Source organism: Zootoca vivipara, chromosome 9 (genome assembly GCF_963506605.1).
Source record: "Zootoca vivipara chromosome 9, rZooViv1.1, whole genome shotgun sequence".
NCBI classification, from domain to species: Eukaryota; Metazoa; Chordata; class Lepidosauria; order Squamata; family Lacertidae; genus Zootoca; species Zootoca vivipara.
In genome coordinates this window covers 38,946,600-38,967,923 of record NC_083284.1, presented here as the reverse complement: position 1 = coordinate 38,967,923, position 21,324 = coordinate 38,946,600, and the positions used below count along the sequence as shown (strand labels likewise).

Sequence of the window (21,324 nt, the reverse complement as noted above, 5' to 3'; positions counted from 1 at the left end):
CAGCTAATGTAAGTCCAGCTCACTTCAATGAGGCCTGTATCAGTAAAGTGCTTTAAGTATCAGATTGTAGTGTTAAGGTTTTGCAAGGGCATGTCAGCATCTTTAAACAGAAAAGAGTTAATGTTTTCGATATTTAAAATGAAAACCAGAGACAGCTAATTCAGCTTCAGTATTATCTAGGAAACTTCGAGTACTGGTTGTCAGTAAAGTAAGCCTGTGCCAGAAAATCATGGTGCTCTTTGCCTGTGGTTTCCATACATTTGCACTGATTCCATTTTCAGCTACCATCCTTTCCTAAAAAAATAGCAGTGGAATATGGGCTCAATTTTTATGTATAGCCTACATTTGGTTAACTGTGCTTGCTTATTATCAAATTGAGCTTCATAACTAAGATTTTTTTTAATGGAATACAGTGTACTGTTTTGGAGAGGTGTATTTTAACTTTAAATATTAAGATTCATCAATAGTGTATATAATTGGTGGTGATTCAAATCAATGCCTGATAGAAAGTTTTGTGTTTGTTTCAATATGAGAATGATTCTGTTGCATGCATGGTAGTCACCATTCATTTAAATAGTAGCCATTCATTTCAATTGAAGGACCCACTCTACTCTATAGCTGCCAAGTCTCCCGTATTCCCTGGGAAACCCCCGTTTTTCCAGCCGTTTCCCACTAGCAGCCCGGATTTTAAAAAAACCCGTAATTCCCCCAGAATCTTACCGGCTCGGGGAGGCTCCTTCTGCACATGTCTGGAGTCTCTGGACATGCGCAGAAGCGATTTCTGGCACTGCGGCCATTTTGGAAATGGGCAGAGCATGCGTAGAAGCAACTTCTGGTGCCGCTCTGCCCAGTTCCAAAATTGCCGCAGCGCGACTTTCGGTGCCACGCCACGCCGATCCCGGATTTTTCAATCTGGGAGTTGGCACCTATGCTCTACTCTAAAGTAATGTATGCAAATTGGAGTCAAACTTACCCTTTAAGTTAAATGGAAACCCCAAAGCAAATACCAACTTCAGAAGAAGGCTTATCCTCAGGACCACAGCAGGTGAGAAAAAGGGTTTAAATTCCATTTAATTGCCGGTCTTCATTTGTTCTGAACCTATTAATGATCAACCCTTCCAGCTGTTTTTATTTACATTTTTAGAAACCGGCATTTTGATGCAAGAGGTGTTCATCAAGTATATTTTGGGTCACAACCCCCTCTCTCAAAATTAATGACTAAGTACTTCCAGGTGGTGCAATTCCATGTGTGTGTCTGAACATCTGTTGCTGGAGCATATTGCTGGATCTGGATATCAGTGTGTTTATACTGAAAATGCTTTAAAACCTTTGGTGTTTTTTTGTTTTGTTTTTAAAATCCATTGTTACCAATTTGTCCCAAATTTCTTTCTGTTTACAGATTGCTGAGCCAAACCATGAAGGATCATCTGGTGAGAGTTGCAAATGAAGCAGAATTTATCTTGAGCAGACAAAGAGCTGAAGATATTCACAGGCATGCTGAATTTGAGGCAAGTCCCAAATCTTACACAAACCACTAGTATTTCATTCATTCATACGTAGTGGAGTAGTTGACTGAAACATTGGTACCATAGCTATGCCAGATTAAAAATGTAAACACATCAGGTGCCTGCGAAGTTCCGTCTTTAAAATCCCTGCCCATGTTCACCTTTAAATAGTACAAAGAACTCTGAAGTTCTCTTGGATCCAGAGATCGTTCACAAATAGAAAAGCATTTCCAGTTGTGCAAGGCAACCCTACTGAATTCCTCCAATTTCCCGGTCCTTCTGCTTCTCTGTGCACTCCATCTTGCACACCCAGAGAGTTCACTAACCATCAGAAGTAACTATGGAGAGAGGAGGGAACTTTTAGCGGGGGTGGAAGAGACAAGAAGGACCCATTATGTGATTGGAGTTCTGCTGTATCTTCTCTGGATCCAGCCCACATTTTGTACTTGTAACCAAGGCTGCTGGTTGGAGGATAGGGATAAAAAGTGCACAGATAAAATTTGGGATGATTTAAAACTTTGTATTTTAACATTCATAATTGACAATGGTGTTCATCCAGTATAACATCTGGTATAATATAGATAAAAGGCTAACTTTAATAAAGCAGTGTGTTGTTTGCAGACTTAAATTTAACTTTGCATTATTTTTTTAAATGAAATATTATTTGGTAATTGCACTTCCCTTTGAGTCATCAGAACGAAAAAATACTTTTAGGCAAACTTCTACTTTTCTTTTTCCATGAAGTCACTTGCGTGATTGCAGTTTGTTTAGTCTTCCTTTGGATAGGGCTGAGCTCCTACACTCTCCCTACTTAGAACACTCTCATTTTCAAAACCAATCTGACTGATTTTTTTTTTTTTTTTGCACCAGCCCCTTCATTTGGTCAAATAGGTATAATATTTTACGGCAGTCTGTTTAGTCTGATGCGTTCTAGCGCTGGTCTCATGGATGTTTCACACACAATTGTTGCTGCACACATACAAATTATTTTCCTCTTTATGCATCCCATGACCACATTATCCTTTTTGACGTAGCATTGCAAATGGATCTTATGAACTATAACCTTACCAGTATGATTCCTTAATCCTCTCGTGCTTATGGCTTTCAAAGATATTGTCCCTGACTGTCCTTGTTGATGTGGATTATGTTCTTTATTCTCCTCTCCACTCCTCTACTGGAATTCTTAAGTACTTGATAAAAACAACATGTCGTTGGAATTAAACTTACTGATCTACCTAGATCAGGCTGCTCTTTGTATAAATTTACTCTCTAGCAATCTTTTAGCCATTTCAAAATAAAATGATAGACTGAGAAGAGCTGCTTTTGCACAATGTCTTTAGTGGGGACTGGCAGGGTAAAAGCACCTTAACCTTGCCAGAGTTTGCAGCTGGTACAGAACTGGCAATCAATAAGAAGAGTGGAGCAGCTAAGCTACTAATTTGCATCTAGAGTTAGCAGCTTCTGAATCATCTTTTTTTTTTTAATATCACATTTTAGATTATCTAATTGCTACCATTTCTGTCAACAATTTCAGCATTAAAAAACAAACATGCCTTTAATTTTCTGGGAAAACTTAGTACAAATGTGTATTTGTTCACATGGGGGTTTCTCACAATGACTTTTGGGCAAATAAACGCCTGAGTGGCTTTCACACAAATAAATCCTTAAGTCTGTTCTGTAATAGTATTTCAATTGCCAGTGGCTCATAAAATTGTAGCCATGGAAATGTTGCAGCCTCCAACCAGATATCTACATGTATGAATATACTGCAAACAAAGAAGTCTAAAAGTTATTTTTTTTTGCTGAAGTAGTAAAAAAAAGAGTATTTTTTAATAAACCCAAACTAAATAAAAATAAGGGGTAATTTATTATTGAGGGACAATGAATTACATTGACATGTATTTTAAATTTATTGGATTACTATGGCCACCCGCCCAGTTCAGTACAGAACAAAAAAAGAAATACATCATAAAAATCTAGCTTTTTATTGGATTCTCCCCCCCAAAATTTTGTTTTGCAGTTTTCTTATATAAATGAAACATTGAGGATTTTCCTTATATATTAACACGTAAACTTTTGTTTTAAAATGCATAAGAAGTAGAAAGATTATTTTCCTGGACAGTGGTAATGTTTCTAAAGGCCATCTCTGTGGGTCTCAGGATTCATGCTGTGCATTGTTTAATAAGCTGTCTGTACTTCATCTAGACCTAGTTACCCACTCCTGCAAACAGAGATGTTGTCAGATATCTACATCGTCATTTTGTGCTAGTGAAATAGCAGGCAGGTTTCATTTGTTACATCAAAAAAATGAAGGGTTGGTAGACAGTCCTGTGGAGACGAAATATACATCTTTTTTAGTTCATTGCCTGATAATCATTGGAGTCTGACAAAGGTGACAACTTATACACTGGTTTTATGCAGATGCACCATGAGTGACATGGCCTCATTGATTAGGTGAATTGCTCTTCTTTTCCTGCTGCTAACATACCTCTCTGCCCTTTAACTTCACTTTTTTCACATAAGAATGGCTAAATCATGGGAATTTTTTTTTGCTGCATTTCAAAATGCTGCCTCTGTCAGAACTGACCACAATTTTTATTTCTCTGTGTGTTTCTTATGTCTTTGAACTGTCTGCAGGCAGGTGTTGGTTGACACTTCTTGATCTGATGTTGCCTTGACTCTGTTATATCTCAGTGTGATGGCTGAAGGGATTTAATTCACATAATCTTGAACTTAAACAGAAGCTAGACTGCAGAAAAGACAGCACTTCTGTTATACTTATCAGAACTGGAGGAGGCAGCCTTAGTTTTCTCTATTGACCAAGGCATGTTGCTCTTGAACTCACAAGATATCCATATGTTTCAGCAGAAATTAGTTTTGGAAAGAGAAGCATTATGCTGCTTGGAAAAAAATGTGTGAAGGAATAGATAGGAGTTAAGACTCAGTCATGAACATATCATGAATCCAAATGTAGCAGAATTATTCAGAACAAGCTATAACTAAAATCATGTAGTGATTTGCTGTAACACTGTCACACTTAAGAGCAAGTTAATTCTGTTATCAAATCATGCAAACATAAGGGACCATGTTCACACATAACAATAAAATGTGATTTAACTCTTAGTTCTGCTGTTTAAAATGCCCTGAAGAAAATTTTGAAATAAAAGAGTGAGGTTATTTTTATATTAAAGCACAAAACAGCACACAGTATGCATTTAGATCATCATTTTCATAATAAGCACAAGACTTTATCTTTTAAAAATATGTATCTTTTAAGAATGAAACCAACTTCTGAAGACATCTGAAGGCAGCCCCGTACAGGGAAGCCTTTTAAAGTGTAATGTTTTATTATGTTTTTATATATGTTGGAAGCTGTCCATAGTTGCTGGGGCAACCCAGTCTGATTGGTGGGGTACAAATAATAAAATTATTATTATTATTATTATTATTATTATTATTATTATTATTATTATTCCATTTAAGCATTGGCAAAGAGAAAGGGCAGAACTTTGGTGGGTTTTTTTGTCTGTGCTGATTTTTCTCAATGCCCACACAATCCTACTGCATGCAGGGATCCTTTGATAGTGGGTGCAGTAGACTTGGGGGCATTGCACAATTAATTTGGAATGAGCAATATTTTTTACGACTTCCCCAGGCTAAATCTGGAGTGACTTGAACCTGGTTTTTATTATTATTTAAAGGGAAGTATATGAAATATTCATAGATACTGTGAATGTTTATAGGTACCACAAATACAAAGTATTCTTTTAGGGTTTTCTATGAACATCTCCTGCAAAATTGTGGTGACGCAGCATCCTTCCCCTCACTTTTTCCATGACATGACTGCCATGACCTCTTAAAAGTAAATGGTAAACATGCGTACTGGAAAATAGGTGTAGCACCATGTCACTTCATGCAAGGGGGAAAAATGTGAAGCACCCCAAACAGAAATGGGTCTCGATCCCTGGCAATGTCCCTTCAAGTAGTAAGCTTATGTTAATAACAGTGTGCATCCATTTTTGGATTATGTGTTCGAGCACTAGCTGTTGGTGGTTTTATTAGGAGCTCTGAGAATCAGTGATACAGTGATTTGCACATCAGCTTTGGGCACTTGTTGTCTACACACTGATAGTGGCTCTCTAAGGTGTCAGGCAGGTCATCCTCGCTGGGGCCTTCTGCATGCAAAGTGGATGTTTAATAGTCCCAATTGTGACTAAGTGATTAAGAGACAAGCATAAGAATGTTAAATATAAAGTGATGAACAAAGAAAATAGAAGTGTGAATAAAATGTACCGTATTTCATTTTATAATGCTTAGTTCAGATGTTGATGGCTTGTGACTGGCCAGTCAGTTTCTCAGTAGTATAAGCAGCTATTCTTCAAAATGGCAGCAGGTTTTCTACTCTCTCTCTCTCCCCCCCCCCTTTTTAGATATTTACACAGGTTACAGTTTTTGTGGTTTATAAGTAAGGCATGCATCGTTTCCTTTTTGTTGTGATGTCTTTACTGAAATTATGCATTTGTCGCAATTTGCAATAGTCTTATGTTCTGATTATTAGCAGTTTGTCAATATAACTGGGATATTCATTGGATTCTTCTTTGTTGTAAATCATATTAGGCAGCTAACTTCTCTGCATGATTTCCCTTCAATAATTAAATCTAGCATTTCCAGCTGCTGTAAAATTTGTTGCCCTTTTCCCTTCAGTTATGTTTCTTCATGCGTATTAGTTGGACTTCTCTATGGCCCTAATTTTCACCCTGTGCCGATTTATAGGCTATAGTTATGCAGCAATAAGCTGTTCATGTTTTGGTTTATGGCTTATGTTGAATATGAATGTAAATGTAGTCATGCCTTGCTCAAAAGGTACAGGTAGTTTCTAGCTTATTTCATGTGTCCTCCTCTGCAAAAATAAAATAAAAACATGTTTTCTGCGAGTCTTCCCTTTCCGTATAGCTAAGCATCAGATATGCTTTATCTATTAAATCTTAGCTTTTGAGTAGCCTTGAGAAACATTTCCTGTATTGTCACACATGAACATGTTTGAACTCTCTCTTATGTAAAAAGAAGGCAAAATAATTAAGTCAATAATCATAGGAACAGTTTATTAGGAGCAACCAATACAGTGGCATCTCGGGTTACAGACACTTCAGGTTACAGACTCCGCCAACCCAGAAATAGCACCTTGGGTTAAGAACTTTACTTCAGAATGAGAACAGAAATTGTGTGGCAGCAGCGTGGCGGCAGCGGGAGGCCCCATTAGCTAAAGTGGTACCTCAGGTTAAGAACAGTTTCAGGTTAAGAACGGACCTCCGGAACGAATTAAGTTCTTAACCAGAGGTACCACTGTACTGGAAATCAGCCCCTAAGCCATTACATCTTCTTACAGCATTAGTAATACCATCACATAGCTGTGAGGTAGGATAAGCACAGACCATAATTCGTGCCAGGCAGAGGTGGCAACAGGATTTCCTGGGCTGGGTATACTGTATGTGGATCGGGTCCCATGCATCCCCTCCCAGATCTACATACGGTATATTTGTATGTTAATATATGTATTAACATATGTGTATTAACATATATTAACCTAGCCTACCTCACAGGGACGCTGCAAATATAAAAGCCGGAAAGAGAGGGAAACATGCACAGTGTTTAGCTCCTGAGTGGAAAAGCAAAATAGAAATATATGTTATGCAACTATGTTGCACATAGTTAAAGTATGGAATCAGCTCCCATGGGAGACAGTGATGACCTCTGAAGAGGATTCAGCAAATTTATGGAGGCCAAGGCTATCAATAGCAAGATAGCACTTTGATTCATCTTACAATTTCCCTATCATTCTCCTTTCTATATTTAGCTTGTTTGTGCATCTAAGGGATGAGGGCTGCTAATGTAAAACCGTGAACTTCGAGGAAAAAGAGGGAAAGTATTTGTAGGATGATGCTTTTTCAGCCGTACTGGACTAGTGCAGATTCATTTTAAAAGTGTGATTCCATACAATAAAATGTAGATAGGAGAAAACGTACACTATTGGCTTGGGGGGGGGGGAGAGATGGCATTAAAAGGTGGGAAATAAGAGGTTTTTGTTGAGATAATTTGTGTGCTCTCTGTGTTTGTGTATTATGCATGTAGAACAAGTGCAAGTGAGGCTTCCAGACATCCGGTGAAATCTCTGTCCCTAAACTGTAGGGCTGTACTGACTTTATTATTATTCAATTTGGGGGGGGGGAAGCATTTCACCTTAAAACGTTGTGTTAAGGGCTTTCCATTTTCACTCAAGCTCCAAATTGCAACTGTTAAGGGCAATGTAGATACTGGTATGGTACCCAGTGATAATTCAGGCTTCCCCACTGCTTGGAGCTGGATGACTGTTAACGGCAGAAGAGTGAGCAGTGCAGTTTATAGATACATCAGGCATAGTATATTAGCTGTGTAGGTAAGAAGTGTTTGGGGAAGCTGCACCTGAAGAAATTCTGACTGGAAATTCACCACACATTGCCGTGGTGAGGAAAATACACTGCATTTCATTGAAGCATCAGACAGAAATTCATAGCTGTTTACATCCCTGCTAGCTGGGGGTGTAGTCTGGCTTGGTTGCCCACTTGCTAATCCAGAGGCTTTTTAAATTTATATCCCTCCCCATGCCTTTCAAACTGTTTTTGCTCATCTGTAATTTCTTCTCCGTCTCTCCTTTCACACTTAATTTGTATCTTATCCCATGCACCCAAACTGCCACATTCTTTCATAACGTTAATGCCAAATTATTATTGGTTTTACTTTATAAATTATCCTTTAGCTCTTTCTGACTTCCATCAGCATCTTCTCCATGCCTTTCCCCGAGATGTGGGATACCTTCCTCCCTTGTGTATCCTCCCTAGATTTTTCTGACTTTAGCCACCATACAGGAAGATGCCAGCGCGCTGGCAATCGGGTCCAACCAAAAGGCTATAGCTCAGCCAGGGGGATCAGCTGAACCCCCTTGCGCTCGACTGAATCTTCTCTCACAACAGGTTCATATTGAGCATGTGAGGGGGAATCCTTATGAATTCTCATTACCTACAAATATGACTTTTTAATTTAGCTGGTTTGTGAAATTCAATGAAAACTACAAACATGTTACACAGCTATTAGGGGGGGGGGAGAACATGGCAGATGTTCCCCTTGAGGAAATATGTCGAACTCTTATCCAAAGGTGAAATTATAATCACACCACACTCTACAAGTTATACATTTGATGCGTAACTGATGTAGTGCTTACACGTGAATGTAAAGGGATGAACAAACTAGCTACTTTCTTGTTAAGTTTCGCAGAAATTAATAAAAAATACTATTTAAAAGATGGAATTGAAAAAATAAAGACATTGCTGGATTTGGATCAGTGTAATTCATAAAAGACTAATGGGTTGTTTTAAAAAGGATGACAGTGTTTGGCGAAGCAGCATGACGTTATAGTAGAGACTTCCTTTTGTAAAAGATCTTCTGCTTTAAATTCTGAAGAAGCTAGTAATGGTTATGCTTTTTATATAATAATTTTCATATGTTGTTAGCTACTAACTATGAAGAAAGTATATTTTAATTATGGTCAACAACATTTTCAGCATTATTTTTTTTAAACTGGGATAATCTTGTAACAGTACAATGGGGGGTGGGGTGGGATGCTTAGTTTTTCAGCTGAATAATAATTTAAAAATACGATAAAGTTTAGCATTTGCTGCCAAAACTGAGCCAGGCCAATGTTTAAGTAGGATGAGAGGAGTTTATTCAAGACATATGCATGGGCACAACTAGATGTTACATAGGAGATCCACAATCTGGATCTCCCTTCCTGATTTCCGTTATTTTTGTTTATTTTAATCAATTTGTATCCTGCCCTTCAAAAACTTTTTTTTAATTTGCATTAAATGATACTAAGATTAAATCAATGGAAACCAGCAACAGTAAGACTGGAATCCTATAGGATATTTCAAATCTCCTCCCCTGAGGACACACAGAGAGGTATTCCATTGGAGAGGAAGATACTGTATGACTCCACAATACTCCTTCTACCTCCAGAAACCTTTACATCCTTTGCCTTACCCAATAGCATTCCCAGTTACCCAGCATACCCTCTTGGTGTGTGTATGGCATTGTGTTTCCCCCGCTATCATTGGAAACAGTGGAAAACAATGGGCGGGAAACTGAATGGCTCTCTCTCTCACCTACAGGCTGAAAAGGACAAATGTGGATGGAAGTACATTAGGGCACTGTAAAAGGTTGTTCATCCACCTTTGGTTCTCCCCCCTCCCTCTTTGAATTGCTCTGTAGAAATGTGTAGTAAAACAGTATGTAAGAGTAGCATAAAAGCAATTTATCAAGTAAAACTATTAAAAGGCCTGGGTTTTGAGATCAAGTAGATAACTTTGCAAGATGTTAACATTTTGGGGTTGCATCAGATCATGATTATTATATTGCTGGGGGAGGGCCCAGCTGCTCTTTGCCTAGCATACTTTCCTCTACAGAGCAAATAGCAACTTCAGGAGAAGGGAAAACAGCATTTTATTCTCACTGCAGGACTGTGAGTTTTGGAGGATAAAAGAGTTCCTGGCTCATGGCCACTTGGTGAGCTCCATGGGAATTTGAACCCTTTCCCGGTTTAGTTCCAACACTCTGTCTGCAACACTGCACACTTCTTGTATGATGTAAATGTATGTTTAGTGCAGATACAGCAGCATGGCTGATGTCTGAGGTTGAATAGTCCTCTTCATAGAATAAGAAAGAGAAGGAGCATTGTTGGTACTGTTCTTCTTTGATCTATGTGTCTGGGTTGTTGGCTACTGCTGAGAAGTAACTGTTCCATATTAAGTTGTCTGTAAGCAAGAATAAATTTTCCTATGGGAGATTATTGATAAATCTTAAGAGAGTTCTCATTTTTTCCTGCTCCATTGTCAGAGTGGTGCAAGAATTTTAGCTATAGGTGATCATAGGGAGTGACCTAAATTGATTTAGCTAGTTCTGTGATCATACCTTGCCTCTGTGCTTTGTGTCAGTACACAGCTACGCTTTGGCGGCCCCAAATGTAACTAGTATGGACTGGTTAAGGATCTATGAGAAAGAATCCACAGAGTAGTTCCAGCAGGGGCATAAAGTTATAACAAACCTTTAATTAATTAGAGCCTATTTTCTAATGTCCACTTGTCCTAAAGTCTAATTTGTGTCAGAATCTTGCCCATCCCGAACCAAGGGAGGCCTCCTCTGTGGAAAAGTCCTGGGACCTTGCAGAGAATCACAGTGCAGATGAAAAACCTAAGGAACCCTCAAATGTCCTAAGGTAGTGGAGTGCCTCGTGTCATGCATGTCTCACCTGATCATAGCCCAAGCCCTGAGTCTCAAATATCATCCAGGCTCAAGCTCAGAGTTGGCATATGTGTGCCTGCCTGCCTGCTAGAGGTCTCCTTAGATGCAAGGCCTTTTTGGGAGGAGGGAAAAGACTCCACTGTGAATAGCAGCCCAGCAGATGAACAGGAAGAAGAGGAGCTAGCAGTGAGGATTTAAGTCTTTCCGTCGCCTCTGGAGCCTTGATAGATTAAAAGCTTGTTGTTGAACTCATAGCCTCCTGCTCCAGAACTTACACAGCTCTGGAATTCCCTGCTTGGCCCCAGCACCCTCATTTGGTGCTGATCATGGACAGTTTGTTTAAGCACCATCATGTTATTGAACAATAGATTGGGCATGGTAACTGGTAGGAAGAGAAGGAAGATAGGAATAGAAACTATTAAAACATGGGAACATACTGTGCTAGATTTGAATGTGATCACATTCAAGGTATGTTTTTAACGTTTCAAGTCTCACTTACCTTAGAATGGGCATTCTTAGATTGAAGCATTCTTAACTAACCTTTTAATCTAAAAGAGTAGCGCTACCTGCCAGTACAAAGCCCTTGATGGCTTGGGACCTAGGTATTTGTAGAAGTGCCTTTCGCATTATCTGCCAACCCATTCCGTAAGATTTTCTGATGGTTTCGTTGTCAGCCATGGTCAAGTATGTGATGATGCAGTGCAAGTCCCTCCCTGCTACGACACCCCACTTGTAGAATTCCTTCTTTTGTAGGTACAATTGTCCCCCTTGCTGGCTTCTGTTTTACATCAGCTGAAGACATCTGTTTCTTTTGGTTTTGGTGCACAGGTGTTGGTTGGTTGGTTGTTATGTTAGCTATAACTGCTGAATTTGCAAAAAAGAATCACTGTATTAGTAGGTGTGTGGCTTTAATGTTGTTGTTTTGATATACAGTATGTATTAATGTTTTATACCTCATTGGGAACCTTTGCTGAAGGGAAGTTCAAAAATGTAATAAATAATAATTGCAGAAAATACATCCACAGTTATAAACCACAATACATTTAAGCATGGTTTTGAATTAAACATGAAGTATAGATGGTAGTCTTAACCAATTGTGCAAATGTAATTGGAATGAACACTTTCATTTATAGAAATCTCTAATAAGTCAATACAGTACACCTCAAATTATCTTTCAGCTTGAAACTGCTAATAACAAAATGGCTGTTTAAACAGGTTTTAATTCTAGTCAATGTTCAGTCAGTATTTATAATGCCAAAATTACTAAAAACATAAATATCCTTAGATTCTTCTATCAAGCCATGAAGAAGTGAATTATTGAAAAGATAAAAATAAATTTGTTTGCTTTCTGTCAGAGTTCATATCCACAGCCAACCTTGATAGAAGACCAGAATGATTTAGACAAGTTTGCTTTGGAGATTCATAACATATGCTTGCTGGACAGAATTGAGTTATCTGTGCTCTGGAGAGTAAGTTATTGTAGCAGGAGCTGACAGAGATGAAGATAACTGAGGGAAATTCAATTACCTTTTAGTGTTTTCCTTCTAATAGGATTCTTAATGTGAAAAAGATCCTTAGATGATGCGCCTCTGTTGCTTGGTGAGATCTACTTTGATACGTGCCTCCAGAATAAAGTGAACTCTCCTTTCTAGGCCTTCATTAGGAATGAAACATGTGACTGCTTCTTAAATGTTGTTTTAGATTTCAGGGATTAGATCAAACATTGTCAGTGGTAGACCACATATTCTTTCTTAAAAAAAACAAATCGTTATTTTTAAATGCTGCTTCTTAGTTTAGAGCACTATGAAATAAGAAGATTGCATGTGCATTTACTGGTCCTTATCATCTACCACTATAATCATGTTGAATCCTTTTGCTAAATACACTTCAACAGTACTTCCTGTATTGAGCAGTGAGACTGAAATTTGTTCTTGTTCAGGTACCTAGGCTCTCAATGAAAGAAATACAGTTCTTTTGAATAAAATGATCGCCACATGTTTGTGAGAACCTATGTCAAATATATTGCCTTAAATAATATCTGAATGAGATATTTTACAACAGTTTCTTGTTTTTCCTCTTTTTTCCCTGGCAACAACTGTTTTTTGTGTGAGGCAGCCTGATAAGACTTCAACAATACCTCATGGATGCAGAGGATACAGCAGCAAAGTTAGACCAAAAGTATAGTTTACGCAAGTCCCTGAATCTTATTGCTAGAAGAGAAAACTGAGACGGAACATGGTGGCTGGAATGCACCCAGGGGCGTAGGCAACTCATCTTGGCATTAAGACTACCAGAGTAGATTATTCATCTCCTTCTGTCTGCCTATGATAATGCCATTCTTAAGAGTGCAAGCATTGTATAGTTATTAGGAAGTTTTTAAAACAATTGCTCAGCTTAAGTAGGGTAGAGGTAAACTTATATGTCTTAACACTCTAGTACCTGGTACCAATCTTGTGTTTCTACCCTGCCATGTGGAAACTTTCAACCCACAAGTAATTGTCACAAGTGGCTGTTGCTTTGTCACATCTACCCATGTATGTACAAAGGAGCCATGGCTTAATGTGGCTTTATAAAACATTTCTATCTAATGGTGGGTTGCATGTATACACAGAAGTATATCCTTTGTGAAGAATTTGTAGAGCATGCCTTGGCTCTCACTTTATCCAGATCAAAGGGTTTTTTTTGGACGGCTGATTTTCTTTTCAGATTTTGAGCTGTATAAATATGGCTCAGCCCTGCAGTCAGTTCAAAAAAAGAGGATCTTGGGGAAAGATAGCACCATAAGAAAGTATATTCCTTTCAGTGTTCTAGCTTGATTGATTTGATGAAAGCATGATGTACTGTGAGGGGACGAAGCAGTTAATATGATTAGTTGTAATTTAGTTATCGTAAACACATTTGCAATCTGATTTTGTAACTGATGTAGTTTTTTTTTTCCTTTTGGGTACTCTGTATGTACTTGAGCAGAAAATAAAAGCATCTTAGTTTGTGTAACGGGCCACCGATAAAAGTAAACATTTGTGTGTGTGTGTGTGTGTGTGTGTGTGTGTGTGTGTCTGTACCTTTCAAAAACAGTCTAAAATATTTAGTAAGCACTCTTTTTTGCAAAAGGGATGTAGTTTTTTGAAGCTTGTGTTTATTTCTGATTTTCAGCTAGGGTAGAGTCCCCCCCCCCCCAATAGGCTTGTTGATTTGTTGTTTCTGTCTGGCCACAAGCTGTAGCTGCTTGTGTATTTTAGAATCCTACTATCATGAAGTTTCTGATTACCTGCCAGCAACTTCCGTTAATTTTGGGTTGCCTTGTGTGAGCAGAAGAACACTTTTTCATCTAACCTTCCCCTGCCCACTGATTTTCCTCTTCTAACTACAGTCTGCATGTCCCATCTCCTACCACTCTGGAAAGCCTTACCGGCCCTCAGGTAGGTTTTGGGAGAGATAGGAAACAACAGTGGAGGGGAAGAAATTGGGTTTTTAACATGAGCAGAACTCACCTTCCACTTACCAGAATCTTGCTTGAATATTGTTCGCAGTAATCTTTAGTGGTAATTTTGTGCCATGGACGTGAAGAAACTTTGAAAGCCTAGTGTCAGGTACTCTTTACAAAAGAGATGCTCTTTGTATATATCACCTTGTTTAAACTCAGTGTTTCATAGTTTTAAGCATACAAATAAACACCAGGAGGTTTCCTACTGTATTTCCTTTTCATAGCTACAATATAGCTACAGTACAGCAACAGAAGAAACATTTATTTCATTATCCCCAGAGGGGTGGCCATGTTGCAGAAAAAAAGGAGTGTTGTGCTGCTTGATGGACTATCACATTTATTTCGGCATCAGCTTTTGTGGGCTGCTGTCCACTTCACCAGATGAGTGATACGTCCAACGATACAACCACACCTGACTCATCAGACAAGAGTCACAACTTAAGAATTTCCACCAGCATTTCTCAAACTACACTACCCACCCAAAGAAGGTTGTTGGTGGGGCAGGAAGAGAGAGAAAAATAGATCTACAAGGCTGGACTGGTACCTAGGAACAATATACTGCAGTAGAGAAAAGGACAGAACATTTATTATCACTTAACGATTTTCACCTGAAACCAATGGCACACTTCCCTCTCACAGGCCCTTGTTGGTAGGCCTATGGGTGTTTACAGACAGGCCCCAGCTAAGACAGCTACTCATCAGCAACTACAGACACATAGTGATATAGCAGAGATATGAACGCAGGGACTAACCGCTGCTGTAGATGCAGATAATAATAACAATAAAGATGACGACTGTGTCCCCATGTCTACTCTGGCATCACTGTTACAAGGCTTCAGTGTGTCATCCACCTTGTCAGGGATCCATTCACTCGTTCATCTTTCAGTCCACAGTGTGGGTGCAGCTTTTTGAGCCAATTGAAGTTTCTGAGCACTTTTCAAAGGCAGCTCCACGTAGAATGTGTTATAGTAATCCAAACATCCTGCCCAAAGAAGAGTTCTGAAGAACTTGGAAGCTTGTTTGCTGTTTTGTCACACATTTGTGACACAAACCTGCCAGGAATGTGTCCTTGAACTGTGATAATCCCTCTTGTGTGTGTAAGGGATGTAGTCTAGTGTACAAAGATTAAGGTATCATCCATTGCTCTGCCTACTTTTGCATCTGGCCCAATCCACTTTTTCCCACTCTGCCCCACCTACCATTAACATGTGGTCCCTAGGTGGTGAACCATGAAGTGAAGTGGCCCTCAGGATGAAAAAAGTTCCCTACCTCAATTTTAGTTGGTCTTAATACAGTCATACCTTGGAAGTTGAACGGAATCCGCTCTGGAAGTCCGTTAGACTTCCAAAACGTTCAGAAACCCAAGCGCTGCTTCTGATTCGCTGCAGGAAGCTCCTGCAGCCAATTGGAAGCCGCGGAAGCCATGCTGGGCATTCGGCTTCTGAAAATCGTTTGAAAACCAGAACACTCACTTCTGGGTTTCGATCGTTCAGGAACCAATTTGTTCAGGAGCCAAGGCATTCGAGATCCAAGGTACGACTGTACAGTATATGATATTGCCACAGTATGATTTTTGCATTCTCTTTGTTAGAATTCTACTATATATCTAATTGATGCCTTTCTTATGGAGCATCTACCTTTCAGTGAGAAGGACACAGAGAAAGCAACTGCCTTATGCACAAATTAAATCTCAAAGGAAGTAGAATAGAGCAATTATTAAATTGAACATGCAATCTTATCTATATGCTTATATCATTGTGTTACCTATAGAAAACATATTCTTATCGTCATGTAAAAATATCAACCCTTTTTTCACTAGCGCCAGCATATCACATTACTGTGCTTTATAGAACTTTCCTTGTACTGATTATAGTGCTTTAATCAGATAGTTTAGTGCTTTAATGAGATAGTGCTTTAATCAGATAGTTTAGTGCTTTAATGAGATAGTCTTAACACTTTATTTTCTATAGACCCTTGGGGTGTGGAGGGGGGCTACTACTACTATGTTAATAATAACCCGGATCCCCTAAATATGGCGAAGCAATGAGACCACAACAGATTTCTGTAACAAATAGCTTTCAAAAAAAGTTAATTTATATGCAGATCCTGAATCTTCAGATCCGTTAAGGGCTAGATAAATGATGATGATGCAGGGGGCGGAGGCTGCAGGTTGCAGAGATGAAAAGCCAATACATTGTATTCAGTCCATTAAAACAAGAAGAAATAGAAAAGATACCTTGATAAGTGTTCTGCCTGTGTTAACCTTGATGGCTATTATCGGGGGAGGGGAAAAGGGGCATGCTGCTATATCTATTTCATTGGCTTGGGCTTTTTCATGCTGAAAGAAATCAATACTTTGAGTCGTTGGATGACAGAAGCATCACTTCAGAATTGAAGGTGGCTGTCAGACATTGTCATTGGTTGACTTTTGTTTGCTATTGAGGTTTTAAGCTTTCATTTTTCTAAGTCTTATTCAGGAGCTTTGGAAGATTTCCCTGGGTGGCATTTCTAGTTCAGACTTTAAATGGAAGGTTAAAGGTCAAGTGCAAAAGATCTAACGGAAAAATGCAGGAGCTTGTTCCATTTACTAAAATCTGTGGTTTGGATGGGAATTTGCATTTGCAGGTGGTATGTTTTTATTTCCCCTCGGATTGCTTTTTCTCTTCTTAATGATACCCTTATGGGAAATGGTTAGCAATCGTTAGCTTGCATATAGTTTCTTTAAAAACAACAACACTCAACTTAGTATTATTCAACGTAGTATAGGAATATTTAACATACACGGAAACATTTGTTTTCAAACATTTCTCTGTTTCTCTATACTCAGTAATACTTCTAGGAATATCCTAGTAGGCTAGAATAATCATTAGTCAAAGCAGAGAATTACCTTATTTCTCCATCCTTAATTGTTTTTCTTGCAAATTGTTGTTTCCCTTGATTTTTACCATGTCTTGACTCCTCTTTTTGTAACACATTTTGTATGGCATTTTATCAGTGCTTATTTTTTGGGGGTTCTCAAGGGTATGTAGTACCCTGCACCTTTCCCCCCAAATGACAAAGCATGGCACTTACTGTAATAACTTCATTGTGAGTACTGGCACCTTTTTTTCAAAAAAGAAAAAAGCACTACATTTTATTATAATAAGGTCAATTATACTGGCCTTTTGTTGAAAAACCATCAGTTTAATATTGTTGCCATAGTATTAAACACTTGAATACCTTTATAGGATCTGACTTAGTATAACCAAATGTTAAATTCCTATTTAAGCTCTGACTTAGTATATGAAAATTAAGCCAATGGACTGCTCTCAAAATGTTGGGTTATATTCAGCATCATGTGAGCAAATTGGGTGGGACTTTCCCATTCTGTCTCCCTCCCTATGTCACCAAATCTGCTCCAAAGGATCCTGCAACCCTATAGAGCAGATTTTGGCAATGTGCAGGAGGCTGCCACGGTGTGTATGTGTGTGGTGTGTGTAAAAAGGAAAGTCCCGCTGTGCAAACAAAAGTCTGTTGCATGAGTAGGCTGATACCACTGGATGTCACCCACTATTAACATAAACTCTAGAGTCATAATCATTCTTCCTTTGATTACATCTTCTGAAAGTACTAGGGGCTGCTTACCCTGCTCACATTGCTTGCCTATCACACTGGCTTACCTGGTCTTGATGGGGATAAAGAAGTAGTTAGCTGGTTGGATGTGCTAGCCTTCCTTGTACATAGTGAAACAAAGTGAAACAAATCAAATAGTGCACAGATGCACTGAACAGACAAAAGAACATGCATCTTCACACAGCACATAGTTAAACTATGATATTTGTTACTGTCTTTGTCCAAGGAGAGACAAGAGGGTCTTCTTAAATGAGCAATGCAAAGAAATAGAGGAAAACAATAGAATGGGGAAAACCAGAGATCTGTTCAAGAAAATTGGAGATATGAAAGGAACATTTCGTACAAAGATTACCATAATCAAGGACAAAAGTGGTAAGGACCTAACAGAAGCAGAAGACATCAAGAAGAGGTGGCAAGAAGACACAGAGGAATTATACCAGAAAGATATGGAGATCTCGTACACCCCAGGCAGTGTGGCTGCTGACCTTGAGACAGACATCTTGGAGAGTGAAGTCAAATGGGCCTTAGAAAGCACTGCTAATAACAAGGCCAGTGGAAGTGATGATATTCCAGCTGAACTATTTAAAATTTTAAAAGATGATGCTGTTAAAGTGCTACACCCAATATGCCAGCAAGTTTGGAAAACTCAGCAATGGCCAGAGGATTGGAGAAGATCAGTCTACATCCCAATTCCAAAGAAGGGCAGTGCCAAAGAATGCTCCAACTACCGCACAATTGCGCTCATTTCACACGCTAGCAAGGTTATGCTTAAAATTCTACAAGGCAGGCTTGGGCAGTATGTGGACCGAGAACTCCCAGAAGTGCAAGCTGGATTTCGAAGGGGCAGAGGAACCAGAGACCAAATAGCAAACATGCGCTGGATTATGGAGAAAGCTAGAGAGTTCCAGAAAAATGTCTACTTCTGCTTCATTGATTATGCAAAAGCCTTTGACTGTGTCGACCACAGCAAACTATGGCAAGTTCTTAAAAGAATGGGAGTGCCAGATCACCTCATCTGTCTCCTGAGAAATCTCTATGTGGGACAAGAAGCTACAGTTAGAACTGGATATGGAACAACTGATTGGTTCAAAATTGGGAAAGGAGTACGACAAGGTTGTATATTGTCTCCCTGCTTATTTAACTTATATGCAGAATTCATCATGCGAAAGGCCGGACTAGATGAATCCCAAGCCGGAATTAAGATTGCCGGAAGAAATATCAACAACCTCAGGTATGCAGATGACACAACATTGATGGCAGAAAGTGAGGAGGAATTAAAGAACCTTTTAATGAGGGTGAAAGAGGAGAGCGCAAAATATGGTCTGAAGCTCAACATCAAAAAAACCAAGATCATGGCCACTGGTCCCATCACCTCCTGGCAAATAGAAGGGGAAGAAACGGAGGCAGTGAGAGATTTTACTTTCTTGGGCTCCTTGATCACTGCAGATGGTGACAGCAGTCACGAAATTAAAAGACGCCTGCTTCTTGGGAGAAAAGCAATGACAAACCTAGACAGCATCTTAAAAAGCAGAGACATCACCTTGCCTACAAAGGTCCGTATAGTTAAAGCTATGGTTTTCCCAGTAGTGATGTATGGAAGTGAGAGCTGGACCATAAAGAAGGCTGATCGCCGAAGAATTGATACTTTTGAATTGTGGTGCTGGAGGAGACTCTTGAGAGTCCCATGGACTGCAAGAAGATCAAACCTATCAATTCTGAAGGAAATCAGCCCTGAGTGCTCACTGGAAGGACAGATCGTGAAGCTGAGGCTCCAATACTTTGGCCACATCATGAGAAGAGAAGACTCCCTGGAAAAGACCCTGATGTTGGGAAAGATTGAGGGCACAAGGAGAAGGGGCCGACAGAGGACGAGATGGTTGGACAGTGTTCTCGAGGCTACCACCATGAGTCTGACCAAACTGCGGGAGGCGGTGCAAGACAGGAGTGCCTGGCGTGCTATGGTCCATGGGGTCACGAAGAGTCGGACACGACTAAACGACTAAACAACAACAATTTGTTACTGTAAGATGGCTATCAGCTTGGATGCAGTGTTCAAAACTCCCATTGTTCTAGGTGCATTTTGTGACGGGGAATTTCATTAGTGCGAGCAGTTTCTGAGCTCTGGGCGTAGTAGTACACCTAAGATTTAAGATTAAAAATGCAGAGTGGAAGGAAATGAGGGCCTTTTTCTGTCGTCCCACTTCCAGCTACTCTCTGAAGGCTGGAGAAGAAAATATAAGGGGGTGGGCAGGGGAAGGACTAGACCATGTGAAAAATGAACATAATATTTTAGCTGCAGTTCATTCATTTTCAGCTTTGTATTCTTGTTATTAAAAAGTGTGCCTAGACATTCCATTGTTGTGCCCATAACCTAGGTTTAAGGTGCCATTTAGATCCTAGCTTTCATATCTCAGTTTCTAACTCTGCTTGGATGACTTTAGAAGGGTACCTAAGGTTCTCAGTGGCTATGGCACTTCCACAGTCAAAGGCAGCATGAATGCCAGTTGTGGGGTGGGGGGCGGGGGTCCAGCAGTAGAAGAGGCCAAGTGTTTAATATATGAACCTACCATTGACCAACACTTGCTTCTTCTTGGTATATGAGAGTTACTGATGCTGGCTTCCTATGCTGTGGTTTTTTGAATGTCATGTTCCCAAACCATAAAGTGCTACCAAATAAAATCCAATATGCATACTTATTTAAGAGTTAATTGCATCATCACCAATCCCTTCTTAAAAAGGAACTTGGGTGCATCATGTATTTACAAAATCCTCTAGGGCTGGGGTTGAGAACCCTTTGACCTTCTAGATGTTAGGGACTCTGACTAAAATCAGCCCCAGCTAAGCCAAACATTGGCTAAGGCTAAGTATGAACAAGTGGGTATTCACAATAAAAATTGCAGCCACTTTGCTGCTCCCTGCATCCTGCTCCTTCTACACTACCTGGAACTAAGACATGATTTGGTTAAACGTGATGTCTGAACCTGAACTCGTGGTCCATTTCCCACTGACATCAGAAATGGTTTGCCAAGAATAAACCTTGGCTATAGCTTGTAATTTTTCAGAAGCAAGACAAACCATGAGCCTAGGTTCAGGCAAAACACTAACCCAAACTATGGCTTAACTGGTGGGTAGTGTGGTGGTAATTGGACCATAGTAGGAGCAAAGCAGCTGTGATTTACCTGCATACTCCCCCCCTCCATGTTTGTTTATCTTTTTTTTTTAGTACAGATACCATGGCAATTTACCTGCATACTATGCAATCACACATAGACTTGGTTTGACTTGGTGTTACATGTGATCTGGGTCTGTATCTTCTTGCAGAAATTATATGTGGAGAGTCTAGTAACTTTTTCTTTGTTGACAGAACCGAGTACAGAAGTACAGTACACAGTA

At 39.4% G+C, this 21,324-nt stretch overlaps 1 protein-coding gene across 4 annotated transcripts in view; it reads left to right on the top strand.

Moving 5' to 3' along the window:
* LRBA (LPS responsive beige-like anchor protein) overlaps nt 1–21,324 on the top strand; it is a 357,361-nt gene that overhangs the window by 128,752 nt on the left and 207,285 nt on the right. For all 4 annotated transcript variants that reach the window (XM_035113958.2, XM_035113959.2, XM_035113955.2 and 1 more), the window contains exon 36: nt 1,400–1,508. In XM_035113958.2, coding sequence (XP_034969849.1) covers nt 1,400–1,508 — 109 coding nt within the window. The remainder of the gene's footprint in view (nt 1–1,399; nt 1,509–21,324) is intronic.